This window comes from Equus przewalskii, chromosome 6 (assembly GCF_037783145.1).
Source record: "Equus przewalskii isolate Varuska chromosome 6, EquPr2, whole genome shotgun sequence".
Classification (NCBI taxonomy): domain Eukaryota; kingdom Metazoa; phylum Chordata; class Mammalia; order Perissodactyla; family Equidae; genus Equus; species Equus przewalskii.
Genome location: NC_091836.1, coordinates 97692074 through 97706741, shown reverse-complemented (window position 1 = coordinate 97706741; position 14668 = coordinate 97692074). Strand labels below are relative to the sequence as shown.

Sequence of the window (14668 nt, the reverse complement as noted above, 5' to 3'; positions counted from 1 at the left end):
ACCAAGGATCCTATGAATTGTAAACGTGTTTTTAATTGGTCAACATTTTGGTGTTTTCATTTCAACATTATTCTCAATCGAACAATTTCATCTGAGAAATGATTTGCTCATTTATATTTTCTGATTGATTAATGTCCCCAGGGTGCTGCCAAATTAGAATTTGCTACCCCGAATATTCCCCCACAACAAGACTTGCCACTGGTTCAAAAGTGTGCTGAATGAAAGAAGGCAAATCCAGATTCCAGCTGAGCCGCTGGGAAGCATCTTCATGGGTTGAATGGAAAATCAGGAGTTGAATGCATGGTTTTAGAAAACAGATTTTTTAAAAAACACAGTTAAAAAGTCTAACGACAAAAGCAGTGTTGTGGTACAGTACTAATTACATTCGTGACTAAAATCTATGTTATAGATCATAATCTTATAATTTTCTGTTTCTTTGAATGGCAACAGGTTAAAAGCCACAAGGAAAATCTTGCACACTGAGATCAAAAGGACCCTATTGGCATAAGGCAGCTTGGCATCAGACTAGATTTATACACGCTGACATGTCAAAGCCTTGAAACAGAAACTTCAGAACTTCCTCATCAATGCTGAAGGCAAGTCATTGACTTCATACCAGCTCAAAAGTACATCTTTCCAGGGACAGCATTCAACCATGCAGACAGCAAACCTGGGCACACAGAGCTGGAATATGTACTTGGAAGTAAGAGTCTTAAGCAGAACAAAATAGGAGTCAGCTTCCCAAGCTGCCAAGTTTCTGACAGGAATCCAAGAGGAAACACAAAACAGGGAGTAAGGAGCATATTGAACGGCAATTTTGACTGATGGGGCAGCTTAAACGTTAAGCAATAGCCCCCATTTCTGAGCCGTGATCACAGACTCCCCTGGCCTGGCTTCTCAGGCTGGGCAAGAGAGCCAGGGGGACAGGACTCCTCCATCTGCTCCTTGGCACCCGCCTCCTTTCTGCTCCATCTTGCAGTGCTAGTGTGTTCACGCCCTGGTGTCCTCTCCAACTTCTCTTCCTCGCTATGCTGCTGTGTCTTAAGCGCAGGGGTTCTGCACGGCCTCTCACAGTCGTACCAGGCATTGGTGGACACCTCAGACGGGCAGTCCACTCAACAGCTGTTCTGCTGAATGACCCCAATTCTTAGTTAGTACCAGTCTCAGTTCGGTATAAATGTTTCAGTGAGTCCAAATTTTACCGCAGGACTTAAAAAATCCTAAAGTTTTACTATTCCTCACCAACTGCTCTTTGCTTAGCAACTCAAAGACACTCTCAGTCTTGTTATCTGTCTTCCATGGCCTGACCAGAGCCCAGAGCGCTGGAGCACATGCCTGCGTCAGCGGGTTCCCGCTTCAGTACAATTCAAGCAAAACAATTTGAAAAGGTGCCAAACTATTTTGGGATTGGGCAGACAATAGTGACCCTTCATGATTCCATGAATAATGTAAACAGGGAACATATTGCTGAGGTCAAAGAAAAGAAAAAAATTAAAAGTAATTGCCTAAAGAGAAAAAAGGGGTATAAGATTTTAGCAGGGCAAATGGCATTCGAAATGGAGATTATGCTCTGTTTATACAGGAAGTTTAGAGTTTTAGTTTCTCTGGTGGTAAAACTGTGTTAACTGCAATTATTTGTCTGGAAGGCTCTGACTGCAGTCACAGAACTGCGGTGAGGTTGTCCCTAACTCTTCCCTCTGCCTTCTCTATCACCAAGGAATTATCCAATTACATGAATAAAAATATGTGGCCTGGCAGGCAACATGACTTACTTCACTTCACCAAAACTGGGTCAGAACTTTTAATGAAGAAAATATCCTAAAAAATCCACTTTTCTTTCTTTTTTAGATATTCTTGTGGCTGTGTAGTGGTATCTCCTGATTTTTCACAATATTTTATTGTGAAAAATTTGAAACATATAGGAAAGTTGAAAGATTTTTTTTTTATAGACCACACACCACCTAAGTTGTACAACTAGCCTTTTTCTATACTTGCTTTATCACTTTCTAAACATCTATCAGCCACCAGCCCATCTTATTTTTGGTGAATTTCAAGCAATCTGCAGACATCAGTACACTTCACCTTAACCACTTCGGCATGCATATCATTAGTTGGAATTCAATATTTGTTTACGGTTCTTTTTTAAAAAACTTTTATTGCAATATAATTCACATACTATACAATTCACCCTGATGTTTCTTCTAGGATAATAAACTGTCATCTGTGATTTCTCAGTAATTAAAAATTTTAGTGGACAAAATATGAAATATTTTTTCCCTCTCATTATTAGATGTGTCAGGTAACACTTGTGGCTTTCAGATCTTCTGTTGATAAACACACAGAGTTACAACTTTTAGGGAAACAAAAATTTCAAATTTGGAAAAGAATATACATCCTTCCTCCAAACCTAAAAAAGGGGAACTTTCAATAATAGAATAGTAGGTAACATAACTATAAACCTCAACTTCAAATCTGAGTCATTTGGACAAATGATCTTTCATCTTTAATCATTCCACAAAGACTGTGTCAGAGCAGACCGTTGGTTCAGATACTTTAAACTACCACAGTTTTGCACCCAGTCATAGGTGCAGAGTGTATTTTCCAAAGATAACTGCACAGCATCACCATCCCATCCACTCTTGCATAGTGCGACCTTGTACGGTGTGGTCAAGTGGCAGGTTGAATTTTTCTCCTCTTGAATCTGGGTGGCCTTGTGGCTGTTTCAATCACAAGAGTCTGGCAGATGTGATGCTTCATCATAGGTCAGAAAAAGCCAGGCAGCTTCTACCTTGTTTTCTAGGACACTCACTTTTGGAGTCCTGAACTGCCATCTACGCAGTTCAACCACCAGAAGAAGAGCCCACCATGCTGTAAGGAAGCACTGGCCACATGGAAAGGCTACACACAGGTGCTCTGGATGACAGCCTCAACTGAGGTCGCAGCCTATGACCAGCATGCACCACTAGACACATGAGTGAAGATGCTCCTAGTTGATTCGTAACTTCAGCCATCAAATCTTTCCAGCTGAGGACCCAAACATCATGAACAGCACATCCATGGAGCATACCTGCCGCGTCCTGTTCAAATTCCTGACTCTCAGAAGCCTTGGATGTAATAAAATGATTGTTTTATATCACTAAGTTTTGGGGTGGTTTTTACACAACAATAATAAGCATAACTGCCCTTCTCTATCCTGTACCCCACGAAACAAACCCAAAAGTACCACTGTTTTTAAAAGAAATACATAATTTTTGTTTGGCAGATATATCTGCCTATAGAAAATACATCAAAAGGATGATACACCATGATCAAGTGGGATTTATTCCAAGGATGAAAGGATGGTTCAACATTGGCAAATCAGTCAGTGTGATACACCACACGAACAAAATGAAAGATAAAAATCTTATGATCATTTCAATAGATGCAGAAAAAGTTTGACAAAATTCAACATTGACTCATGATAAAAGCTATCAAGAAACTGGGTATAGAGGGAAAGTATCTCAATATAATAAAGGCCACATTTGACAAGCCCACAGCTGACATCCTACTCAGTGGTGAGAAGCTGAAGGCGCTTACTCTAAGGTCAGGAACAAGACAAGGGTGCCCACTCTCACTACTCCTATTCAACGTAGTATTGGAAGTCCTAGCCAAAGCAATTAGGCAATAAAAGGAAATAAAAGGCATCCAAATTGAAAAGGAAGAGGTAAACTGTCACTATTTGCAATGATATGATATCATATAAGGAAAACCCTGAAGACTCCACCAAAAAACTGTTAGAATAAATGACTTCAGCAAAGTTGCGGGATACAAATCAATATACAAAAATAAGTTGCATTTCTATAAACTAACAATGAACTATCAGAAAGAAAATTAAGAAAACAATCCATTTACAATTACATCAAAAAAATAAATATCTAGGAATAAATTTAACCAAGTAGGTGAAAGATCTGTATGCTGACAACTATAAGACATTGATGAAAGAAATTGCAAAAAGACACAAACGGAAAGATATTCTGTGCTCATGGATTGGAAGAATTAATATTGTTAAAATGTCCATACTACCCAAAGCAATATACAGATTTAATGCACTCCCTATCAGAATTCCAATGGCATTTTTCACAGAAATAGAATAAACTAACCTAAGATTTGTATGGAATCACAAAATACCCCAAATAGCCACAGCAATCTTGAGAAAGAAGAACAAAGCTGGAGGCATCATGCTCTCTGATTTCAAACTGTATTACAAAGCTATAGTAATCAAAACTGTACAGTATTGGCATAAAAACAGACACACTGATCAATGGAAAAGAACAGAGAGCCCAGAAATAAACCCACTTGTATATGGTTAATTTTTGTCAAAGGAGCCTAGAATATACAATGTGGCAAGGACTGTCTCTTTAATAAATGGTGCTGGGAAAACTGGACAGCCACATTCAAAAGAAAGAAACTGGACCAGTATCTCTCACCATACACAAAAATCAACTCAAAATGGATTAAAGACTTGAACATAAGACCTGAAGTCATAAAACTCCTAGAAGAAAACATAGGGAGTAAGCTGCTTGACATCAGTCTGGGCAATGATTTTTTGGATTTGACACCAAAAGCAAAGGGAACAAAAGCAAAAATAAACAAGTCGGACTACATCAAACTAAAAATCTTCTGCACAGGAAAGGAAGCCATTGGTAAATTAAAAAGGCAACCTAAGGAATGGGAGAAAATATTTGTAAATGCTATATCTGTTAAGGGGTTAACATCCAAAATATACAAAGAACTCATACAACTCAATAGTAAAAAACAAACAATCTGATTAAAAAGTGGCCAGGGGAAGTGAATAGAAATTTTCCCAAATAACACATACGAACGGCCAACAGGTACAGGAAAAAGTGCTTAATATCACTAATTACTGGGAAATGCAAATCAAAACCACAATGAGCTATCACCTCACACCTGTTAGGATGGCTTTCATCAAAAAGACAAGACAGAAATGTTGACGAGGATGTGGAGGAAAGGGAACTTTTGTGCACTGCTGCTGGGAATGTGAACTGGTGCAGTCACTATGGAAAACAGTACGGAGATCCCACAACAAATAACAAATATAACTACCAGATGATCCAGCAATTCCATGTCTGGGTATATATCTGAAGGAAACGAAATCACTATCTTGAAGAGATATCTACACCCTCACGTTCACTGTAGCATTTTTTACAATAGCCAAGACATGGAAACAACCTAAGTGTCCACTGATGGATGAATGGATAAAGAAAACGTAGTGCACATACACACACACACACACACTGGAATATTATTTGGCCATAAAAAGAAGGAAATCCTGCCATTTGTGACAACACGGATGAACCTTGAGGCCATGGTGCTAAGTGAAATAAATTGGATGGAGAAAGATAAATACTGTAAGATCTCACTTCTATGTGGAACCTAAAAAAACTGAACAGAAGCAGAAACAGAGAACACACTGGTGGTTGCCAGAGGCAAGGGCTGGAGGGTGGGGGAAATGGGTGAAGGTGGTCAAAAGGTATAAGCTTCCAGTTATAAGACATAAATTCTGGGGATCTAATGTACAGCAATAGTGACTATAGTTAACAATATTGCATATATATTTGAAAGTTGCTAAGAGAGTAAATCTTAAAAGTTCTCATCGCAAGAAAGAAAATTTTTTTACCTATGTGAAGTGATGGATGTTAACTAAACTTACTGCAGTAACCATTTTGCAAAATACACATATATGAAATCATTATGTTTTATACTTCAAACTAATACAATGTTATATGTCAATTATATCTCAATAAAACTGGGGAAAAAAGAAACATATAATTTTTGTTTGGCAGATATATATGCATATAGAAAATATCTTGCAGAATAGCACCTCAGGTCCTTAATGCTAAATTCTATATTTAAGAAGGTAGGAATATTTATAAAATGATGCTCTAAGAATTTCATGATATTTGTCAATCAGTTGCTACTGGCTGGATAGTAATGGTAGTTGCCCATATTAGGGAATAAATATAGCCTAAACTAACATGTTAAAAAAAGGGATTTTAGTTGACTGTAAATTCAGTATGAGTTAACTACAGATGCGGTAACCAAAAAATATAGTCCCAAGTCCATAAATGGAAGCATTATCCTAGTGCCACAGACTCCTTTGTCATTGTGGTAAAACCTATGAACCCCTCTCAGAATAACGCTTTTAAGTGAATAAAATAAAATACACTGGATTACAAAGGAAACACATTGCATTGGAATGTTATCAAATAATAAACATTTTCGATATAATAATATCTGTGCTTTAAAAAAAACTATTAAATAACAAGAGTAGCAGTGGGCCGAAAATTTATCAAAGGAGATGAATATAAATGATATTTTGAGATACCTGCATAGTTATAATCTCACATGAAAAAAATCTGTGATTTCTACTGATGACAAAGTCACGGTTACTGCTAATGCTACTGTGGTTTGCTGCCCATATTCATGATTAAGAAAACACCAAATTTCAGTGGGGGGGTTAGTGAAAATAAAGATGTAAACTTCTCTTCCCCTCAAGTTCTGGAGCCTCTAAATTCTATCTATGGATCCTTTGTTCTTAAATCCCTTCAACAGAACAAGCATTTATTTATGACTCCACAGGCATGTGGCATCTGTAGCTTCCTCACTCACTTTTCCTTTCTTTGCTGCTCTTTATTTAACGAGTGGGGAGAAAGGTTAGAACAAAAATTGCATGAGGCTTCAGGCTTGGGGCAGTTTCTTATATTCAGAACTGTCCATTATCTTCTTACCAGTCCATAAAATCTCACCCATTATTCCAGGCCTTGTTCAAGCCCTATTTTCTCTAGAAGGTGACATGATCCATAATGATTTCTCCTTTCTCTGAATTCCTACTGCACTTGGAGTCAGTTTAACCCTCATGTTAGCACTTAATTAGTGTATTTCATCCACCATCAGTTTTGTCTCCTCAACTGGTGAGGGAGGTTTATAAAAATGGAGAGTGCTGCCATTTTGTATTACCCAAGGCATACTGCCAGCTACACTGTAGGCACATGGTACATCCCTGTACAATGTCCTTCCTACTGGCGATGTTGTCCAGCTATGCAAATCACTTGTATGGCCACGTGAAACTGAGACAGTCACTGTCAACTACAATGGCTCACTGATGGCATATGCTGGTATACGATGGCAACGCCAGGTGTATCCTTGATACTAATAGTGACACTTACGTGGCACTAAGAATGTGCCGGATAGTCTTCTAAGCATTTTGCATATTCAGTTAATCCCTTCATCAGCCCCATGATGTAGGTACTATACTTATTCCCATTTTACAAATGAGGAAACTGAAGCACAGACAAATTAGTAAAGAGATGGAATTTGAAACCAGATAATCTTCTCCAGAGCTAGCGCATTTAACCACTACACCATACTGCCAGTCATACTATTCATAAACAAAAGAAATCTTTGTATATGCCTGCAAGTTTAACATGAAATCACTCACTTGACAATTAGCTTTTCTTCCACTGAACGCCTATGTCCCTTGACTGGGTAATCATTAACTCAGCCTTTGTACTGTCAGGATTTTACTACGATAACAGCAGCTACCGTTCCCGAGAGCTTGCTCTGTGCCAGATCCCGGCTAAGGGATTTCACGTGCAGCTCATCTCCGTCACAAACTCACGAGGAGGAAGGGAGACCAGGCCCACGTGTAGCAAAAGATTACGCTGTAAAAGAGCAGGCTTCTAACCCAAGCTGCCCAAATCCATCCTAAAGCACTACGCTATCCTACCTTCCACGTGTTTTCGCCTCATTTCTAAAACTAGATTACAAATTCACTGAAGGCAGGGATCGTATCTCCTATTTGTTGATTCCACAATACTTTAAATGCCTTGATCTTAACCACTACTGAAAAAATTGTTTCTTGACTGATGGACACAGCTGACATTTCACAGAATTCAGCATGGGGGAGCAGGAAGACTTTGAGATCTCTCATTAACCGTGTGTCTTTTGGGAAGTTACCTAAAGTCTTCCAGCTTTAGCTTCCTTATCGTTAAAAGGAGGAAAATTTACTTAGAGGGGTGTTTAAAGATTAAAAGGCAATCATATCTCTAACATATTTATTATAGTGTCTGCCACATAGTAAGCACTCAAAAAATGCTAACTTTTTTTGCGTGTGTGTGAGGAGGATTGTCCCTGAGCTAACATCCATGCCAATCTTCCTCTTCTTTATATGTGGGATGCCGCCACAACATGGCTTCATGAGTGCTGTGTAGGTCTGCGCCTGGGATCAGAACCCGTGAACCCTGGGCTGCTCAAGTGGAGCGTGTCAACTTAACCACTACACCTCTGGGCCAGCCCCCCAAAATGCTAGCTTCTTACTCTTTGAAACACAACTTTTTGGTCATGTCTGCAATGACTGATTTTAGTATACAGTTTTGTAAGAATGCTTATATCTGGTTGTATAATTCTTGTGATTTGTAGTGTTTAATTTCTCTTTTTTCTTTTTCTCAAAGGCAGCTAAAATGATAAACATTATTTTAAATCAGAGAAAGAATTCCTTTCTGAGCCAATGAAGAATTTCTGTCTCGATATTCTATGAGAGTGGTTACTGGTGAGCAGATATGAAAGAAACTTGTGCTAGGCAGAATAATGGTCCCTCAAAGACATCCACATTCTAACCCCAGGACCTGTGACATGCTGCTTTACGTGGTCAAGAGGCGTTAAGATTACAGATGGAGTTAACGTTGCTCAACCCTAGGCCGCTGAGAAGCAGAACGAGTGAACTTCACCGCTGTGCCACCAGGCCGGCCCAGAGAAGGTATTTTTGATGCTGTCACTCCAGGCCGGAACTATTTCTTTGGCCAATTAGTACTAAAACATATTGCCTGGCTCTCAAATCCTTCCATCTTACCACAACCACTTTTACATACAAACATGGAGTTGTGATCAAAGCACGCTAGTCTCTTCTAAATTATCATGGATTCTGCTCATTCCTACATCTTTTCTTACGGCATCTCCTTTCTGCCTAGAATGTTCTTTCTCTTCTTCTCTGCCCATTCAGCACAAACTAATCTTCTCTAAGCATCCACAGCACTCATTTTCTCTAACTGCACTTCCTATTGCACATTCTTCTCTATTATTTGCATGTTGTTTTTATTTCAGGTTTGTATGTTTTGCCGCTTGATAGTTGATGATGTTTGATGGGTACATAGGGGTTCACTATATTAGTCTCTGCTTTTGTGTATGTTTGAAATTTTCTATAAAAAAAAGCTAAGAAAATCTAGAGAGGCGCCCTTCTATCTGTAAAGCATTCTGTCCACTTCCAGGTTTCTCCTTCCCTGGCACTGTGGTTGGTTGAGCTGGCTAGCCTCTGGAGTCATACCACTTCTGGTTGAAGAAACATGATGCAAAAGAAAGGTTCATGGCCTTGTGCAGGCTCATGGACTTATCCGACATAACAGCAGATATCTATGAACTGGTGTACATTATTCAAGATAAAACTTTCACTAGTCCTCGGTAAAGAGAAGCACGAATAATTCAACTCCCTGGTTAATTGTTTATATAATCTTCAAAACCTTTCTGTCAGTGTTACTGATAAAGGATTCCTTCTTAGTATATTTCTGGCAAGAAATGATTGAAGCAGAAGATTTTCATCAACATTTAATAAAGCAAAAGTTAGAATCAACAGTAAAACTTACCATTGCTAGTTTATACTAAAAGCATTAACAACACAAAATGTTAATTAATTTCTAATTCTCTATTCTATTATTTAGATTTCATGAAGGTTGATTGGACTTGATCCATCATTTTACGGAAAATTAATTATTTCAAATACATGCACCACTTTATGCAACCCGCCTGATTTGCATTGAGGAAAATTCAGCAGAAGTAATTGAGGCACAAGCAAATACTGGCACTGACTGAACTCAATTTTCATTCCAAATTTCTGCAAAATCCCAAGGCACAACAATATCAGATGCAAGGGGAAAACAAACAAAAGCAATGTGAAAAGGGAACATGAAGAGAGAATATTACAAGAATCAGAGAACAAAGGGATTGCAAAACTATTTCAGTGCCACGGATGAGCAGTGAGGCTGCATTCAGGCAAGGTGGAAGAAGATATCATATGGCGTCCTGACAATTGATGTCTTCATCTAAATGTAAGAATTTACATTCTAATTAGAAAGAATTTACATCTTAATCAGAGGCAGCTGTATTATCTTGTTACTGTTTTCAAAGGTAATGAACTAAAGTGCTGCTGTGCTTTTTCAACCAGAAACTAAATAGACAGCACCCAGTGCTATTTTACAGCTTACCTGCTGTAAGCTGCTATTAATATTTGCAAAGATTAAATTTCCAACTAAAATCTTTTAAAAATGAAAATTGTATTTGACAGCACTAGAATAGTATGATAAAGTATTTAAACAAATCCTTTTCTAACTTGTATTTTAAACGTACTTATTTATCAAGCTAATAGAAGCCTCTTAGATTTATTAATGTAATATTGTTTTCATCGGGAGGACAGAGAAGAGCAACTCCAGCAGATTTATCACCCCGCTCTGGGAAAACCCACTTGTTCTTAAACTTACATTCGGTTAGGAGACCATTTACTAAATACAAAACTTTACCTTATTAAGACTATTTAAATTAAAGGTATTGTTTTCTCTCCCTCTGAGGTTTAACAAGGAAAGATAACAAATATATATAACCGAATATTTTGCTCGTTTGATGCTATTTTGTTACTACCACATTAATAACATTAAAAATGTAATGTTTCACAAATATATAAAATTCTGATGGTGTCCAGGACTGCCATAGTTAGTGAAAATAAGGAAAACAATGCATTTGAATTCATACTTTTTTTTCTAGGTTGTTCATAATGATGGCAGCTAGACCTAGGTACTGGAGCTGGGGTATCTCTGCAGAATTAAGCCCATCATTCACATGAGAAGCAGCATGAGCTCACTGACCCATGGTTTAGAAGAAATCGGGCTTGGCCTAAAAGAAATCAAGCAGGAGAAAATTACAAGTGTTAATAAAAATGTAAAATGCCACCTTTGTCCCCAGCACTATGCATCTTTGGGTTATTGATACTTATTTCCATCAGCTGCATCATTAATATGAAGTTGTAGTTTGGGCCAGTTTTTAATTTGTAGGTTTATGATTTATATTGTTTTTTTTTTTTTTTTTTTTTTTTTTTTTTTTAAAGATTTTATTTTTTCCTTTTTCTCCCCAAAGCCCCCCGGTACACAGTTGTGTATTCTTCGTTGTGGGTTCCTCTAGTTGTGGCATGTGGGACGCTGCCTCAGCGTGGTCTGACGAGCAGTGCCATGTCCGCGCCCAGGATTCGAACCGACGAAACACTGGGCCGCCTGCAGCGGAGCGCGCGAACTTAACCACTCGGCCACGGGGCCAGCCCCAGTAGGTTTATGATTTAATTCATCAAGTAATATAATTTTTTAAGTGAAGAAAGGAAAATAATAAAAGGCTAAAGCTGTTATCAGTCTATTAAATACATGACTAACATGGTTAATTTGGTCAAAATATTTGATTTAAAAAACTATAGAGAGAGTCTAAAATAATTCTGAGGCACATATTTATCTTTATCATCACACTGACTTTCTGGATCCATAACTACATGAGAAAAACAGATCACGTACAGATGTGCTATAAATTTAATGAAAGAATAACAGAATAACTTCAGGTAGATTAAAAAACAATGAAATTAATTTCAAAGTGGCATTTTCCTAACCTAGGCCCCTCTGACGACACAGAGGAGGTAATTATTACTTTACTGGTGCTTTTCTTATATTCCCACTAAAGACAATTTACAGAGGAAATGATTCCCACGGGCCTGGCTGAATTCCTGGCTCTGAAAGTCGACTTGACAGCACTGTCAGAAGCCGCCAGCCCACTTCTGAGAGGTCTGTCTGTCTGTGGCTCCTCTGCACGTGATTTGTTATGAGGGCACCTAACACCACAGAGCACACACAGTGCCTCCAATTTCCAAAAGTATCCCAGATAAGCTTTTGATTACCCCTAGGTGTTATGGAACCTGTTTGCTTTTTCGTAAGGAATATCTACAAATAAAGCACATTTTGCTTTTTATATTTACGCAGGGTTCAAGTGTAATATAACAGACTTGAGTTACAGTACAGAGTGTTGTATCCACCTTCCCAGTTTTCTCCTTGGCCCTCGTTTACTGTAACCATAAATATTAAAATCCAATCTAAAAGAGCATAATAAAACATAACGTCCATCTCCTCCTGCTCTATCGCTTGTCTCCCTTATCAGTGTGGGCTTGGAGTATCACAATTCTTTGCTAAGTAGGCTCCTTGCTTATAGTTAACTCCCCACCCAGTTTCTCCTCCATGGAACTGTCTGCCTAAAGCCATGGCTTCTAGTCTTCCCTCTTATGTTGCCACCTCTGTTAGTTACAAGGTATAGAAAAGACCTGGATTCTAATCCTGATTCTGTCATTATCTGGGTCTTATTTTTCTCATCTGTAAAATCAAGAGGTATGAAAAGTTTATTTCATTGGTCTCTTTTTCTCTAAAATCAAATGACTCCATTCTTACTCATTGTGTCTACTCACTGTGTTTTAGTTATTTCATGCCTATTAACATATTTTTCTTTCAACCCCAACCCAAAATGCATTTTTGCCTCTTTCTGTCCATTTAAATCGTGTTCATTTTTCAAGATCAATTTCAAATTTAATCTTCCCCATAATGCTGCTCTGCTAATGCTGGCCAACAAGAATTCCCCCTCTCTCTAATTCGTATATTCAGCAAATATTTGAGTGCCTACTCTGTATCAGGGTGCTGGGGATGCAAGGAATGAGAAAGAGAAACATGGCCCCCCGTAGTGAAAGAGCCTACAGTATAGCAGGGAAGGCAGAGAAGCAGCTAGTAACAAACGAAGACTAAAGATTGTGCTAAGTACGAGGAAGGCAACAAACAGCTTGCTAAGGGAGTGTGCACATGTATGCTCTTCATATATGTGATCAGAGAAGGCTTATTTCCTACAGCATTCTCTGCATATGTACAGTAATAACTAGCGACTTAATCTGTTATTATCTTCAACTGGCATTTGACTTATCCTGGGCATAAATCTTGTTTCCCATACTAGACTGCAGTAATAATGATATTACTTACTGTTGTAGCTAACACAAATTGAGTATTAAGATGTGCTGTTACTGTACTGGACAATTCACAAGTATCTTATCATTTAATCCTTAGAACAAGGTAGATATTTTTATTAGTACCCCATTTTACTCAAGATGAGGAAAGAGACTCAGAATTAGACTAAGATACTTGCTTCAAGTCAGACAGTAAGTGGCAGAGCTGGGATGAAAATCCACGTCTGCAAGCACCAAGGCAGAGTATAATAACGACCAGGATAAACTCCTTCCTGGAGACACGGGCTTCGTTTAGAGAGGTTTAGTATCAGTCGTTTGCACATGTCCGCGCTTAACACCCAACACTTATTTGGCCCTTTCAGTAGGCATTACACTTCCCTGTTCTCTGCATAAACTTAATCGGCCTACAAAGACTTTTCTTGGAGACAGAGACCCTTGGATTGAAAATCTTGGGTAAGGTATTTCTAATCTAGTTTCTAACATGACTTCTCACCACCTTATTCCCAATTGGCACCAAACTGTTCTATGCATGCTGTTTTCCTACTCAGGACACTTGGTTCTGAGTGAACTCCACACCAGCAGTTGTCCATTTTGAACTTTGATTCTTTCACTCCAATGATTTTGACTCAAATACTGAAAATATTCAATGATGTACAGATCAGAGAATTGTTACACAGCAGGAAATTTAATAAAATCAATTAATCAAGGACTCCCTTTTACAGACTTGGAGTTAGGTTTCAAATATTTTAAAGACCAAGAAAAGTCTACATTTTCATTTCATATGTAAAAGGAAAATGGGGAAAGAAGTCACATTTTTATTTCAAACAAAATTGTGGACACCAAGAACAACTTTCCTTGCACACTTAGTTGATTAATTACACCAGCAGTGGAGATCGTAGGCAGAGATAATCCAAAAGCCCAGCTTAAAAACCAGCACCATCTCTTAGGGCATTTGTACTGATGTATTAGTTGAAATCAGAGCTTAACAAAGCACCAGTTTATAAATTTGCCGGCTCTCACCTTTACTGGAATTAATTTATAACTTTTTCTATTCTAAATCTGGCTAGATTAACAGTAAATAAGTATTTATTTAGCTTTATTGATATATAATTGAGCTACAAAAACTGAACACATTTAATGTATACATCTTGAAGAGTTGGGACATACGCATATACTAATGATCCCATCACCACAATCAAAGTACTAAACATATCCATCACCTCCAAAAATTTCCTTGTCTTCTTTTGTGATTTTTTTTTCGTGGTAAGAACACTTAACACGAGATCTATCTTCAACATATTTTAATGTGAACAATATAGTATTGTTAACCGTAGGTACTATGGTGTACAGAAGATTTACAGAATTTACTCATCTTGCATAAAAGAAAACTTCATAACCACTGAGCAACAATTCCCCATCTCCCCCTCTCCCAGGACCCTGGCAACCACCATTCTATTTTCTGCTTCTATGAGTTTGACTATTTTAGATACGTCCTATAATACTTAAATGAAAAGATCCTTGGTCAAGGAAATG

The 14668-nt window shown here is 38.0% G+C and overlaps 1 protein-coding gene across 6 annotated transcripts in view; it reads right to left on the bottom strand.

Annotated features, from left to right (window-relative positions):
• The window catches only part of ELP4 (elongator acetyltransferase complex subunit 4), a 235009-nt gene that overhangs the window by 41068 nt on the left and 179273 nt on the right, over window positions 1-14668 (bottom strand). The window contains exon 10 of one of the 6 annotated variants that reach the window (XM_070626561.1): window positions 9645-10995. The exons of the other annotated variants lie outside the window; for them this stretch is intronic. Within the exon in view, the coding sequence (XP_070482662.1) occupies window positions 10975-10995 (21 nt within the window). The 3' untranslated portion in view covers window positions 9645-10974. Of the gene's footprint in view, window positions 1-9644; window positions 10996-14668 lie in introns of those variants that run through there. 6 annotated transcript variants of the gene reach the window in all.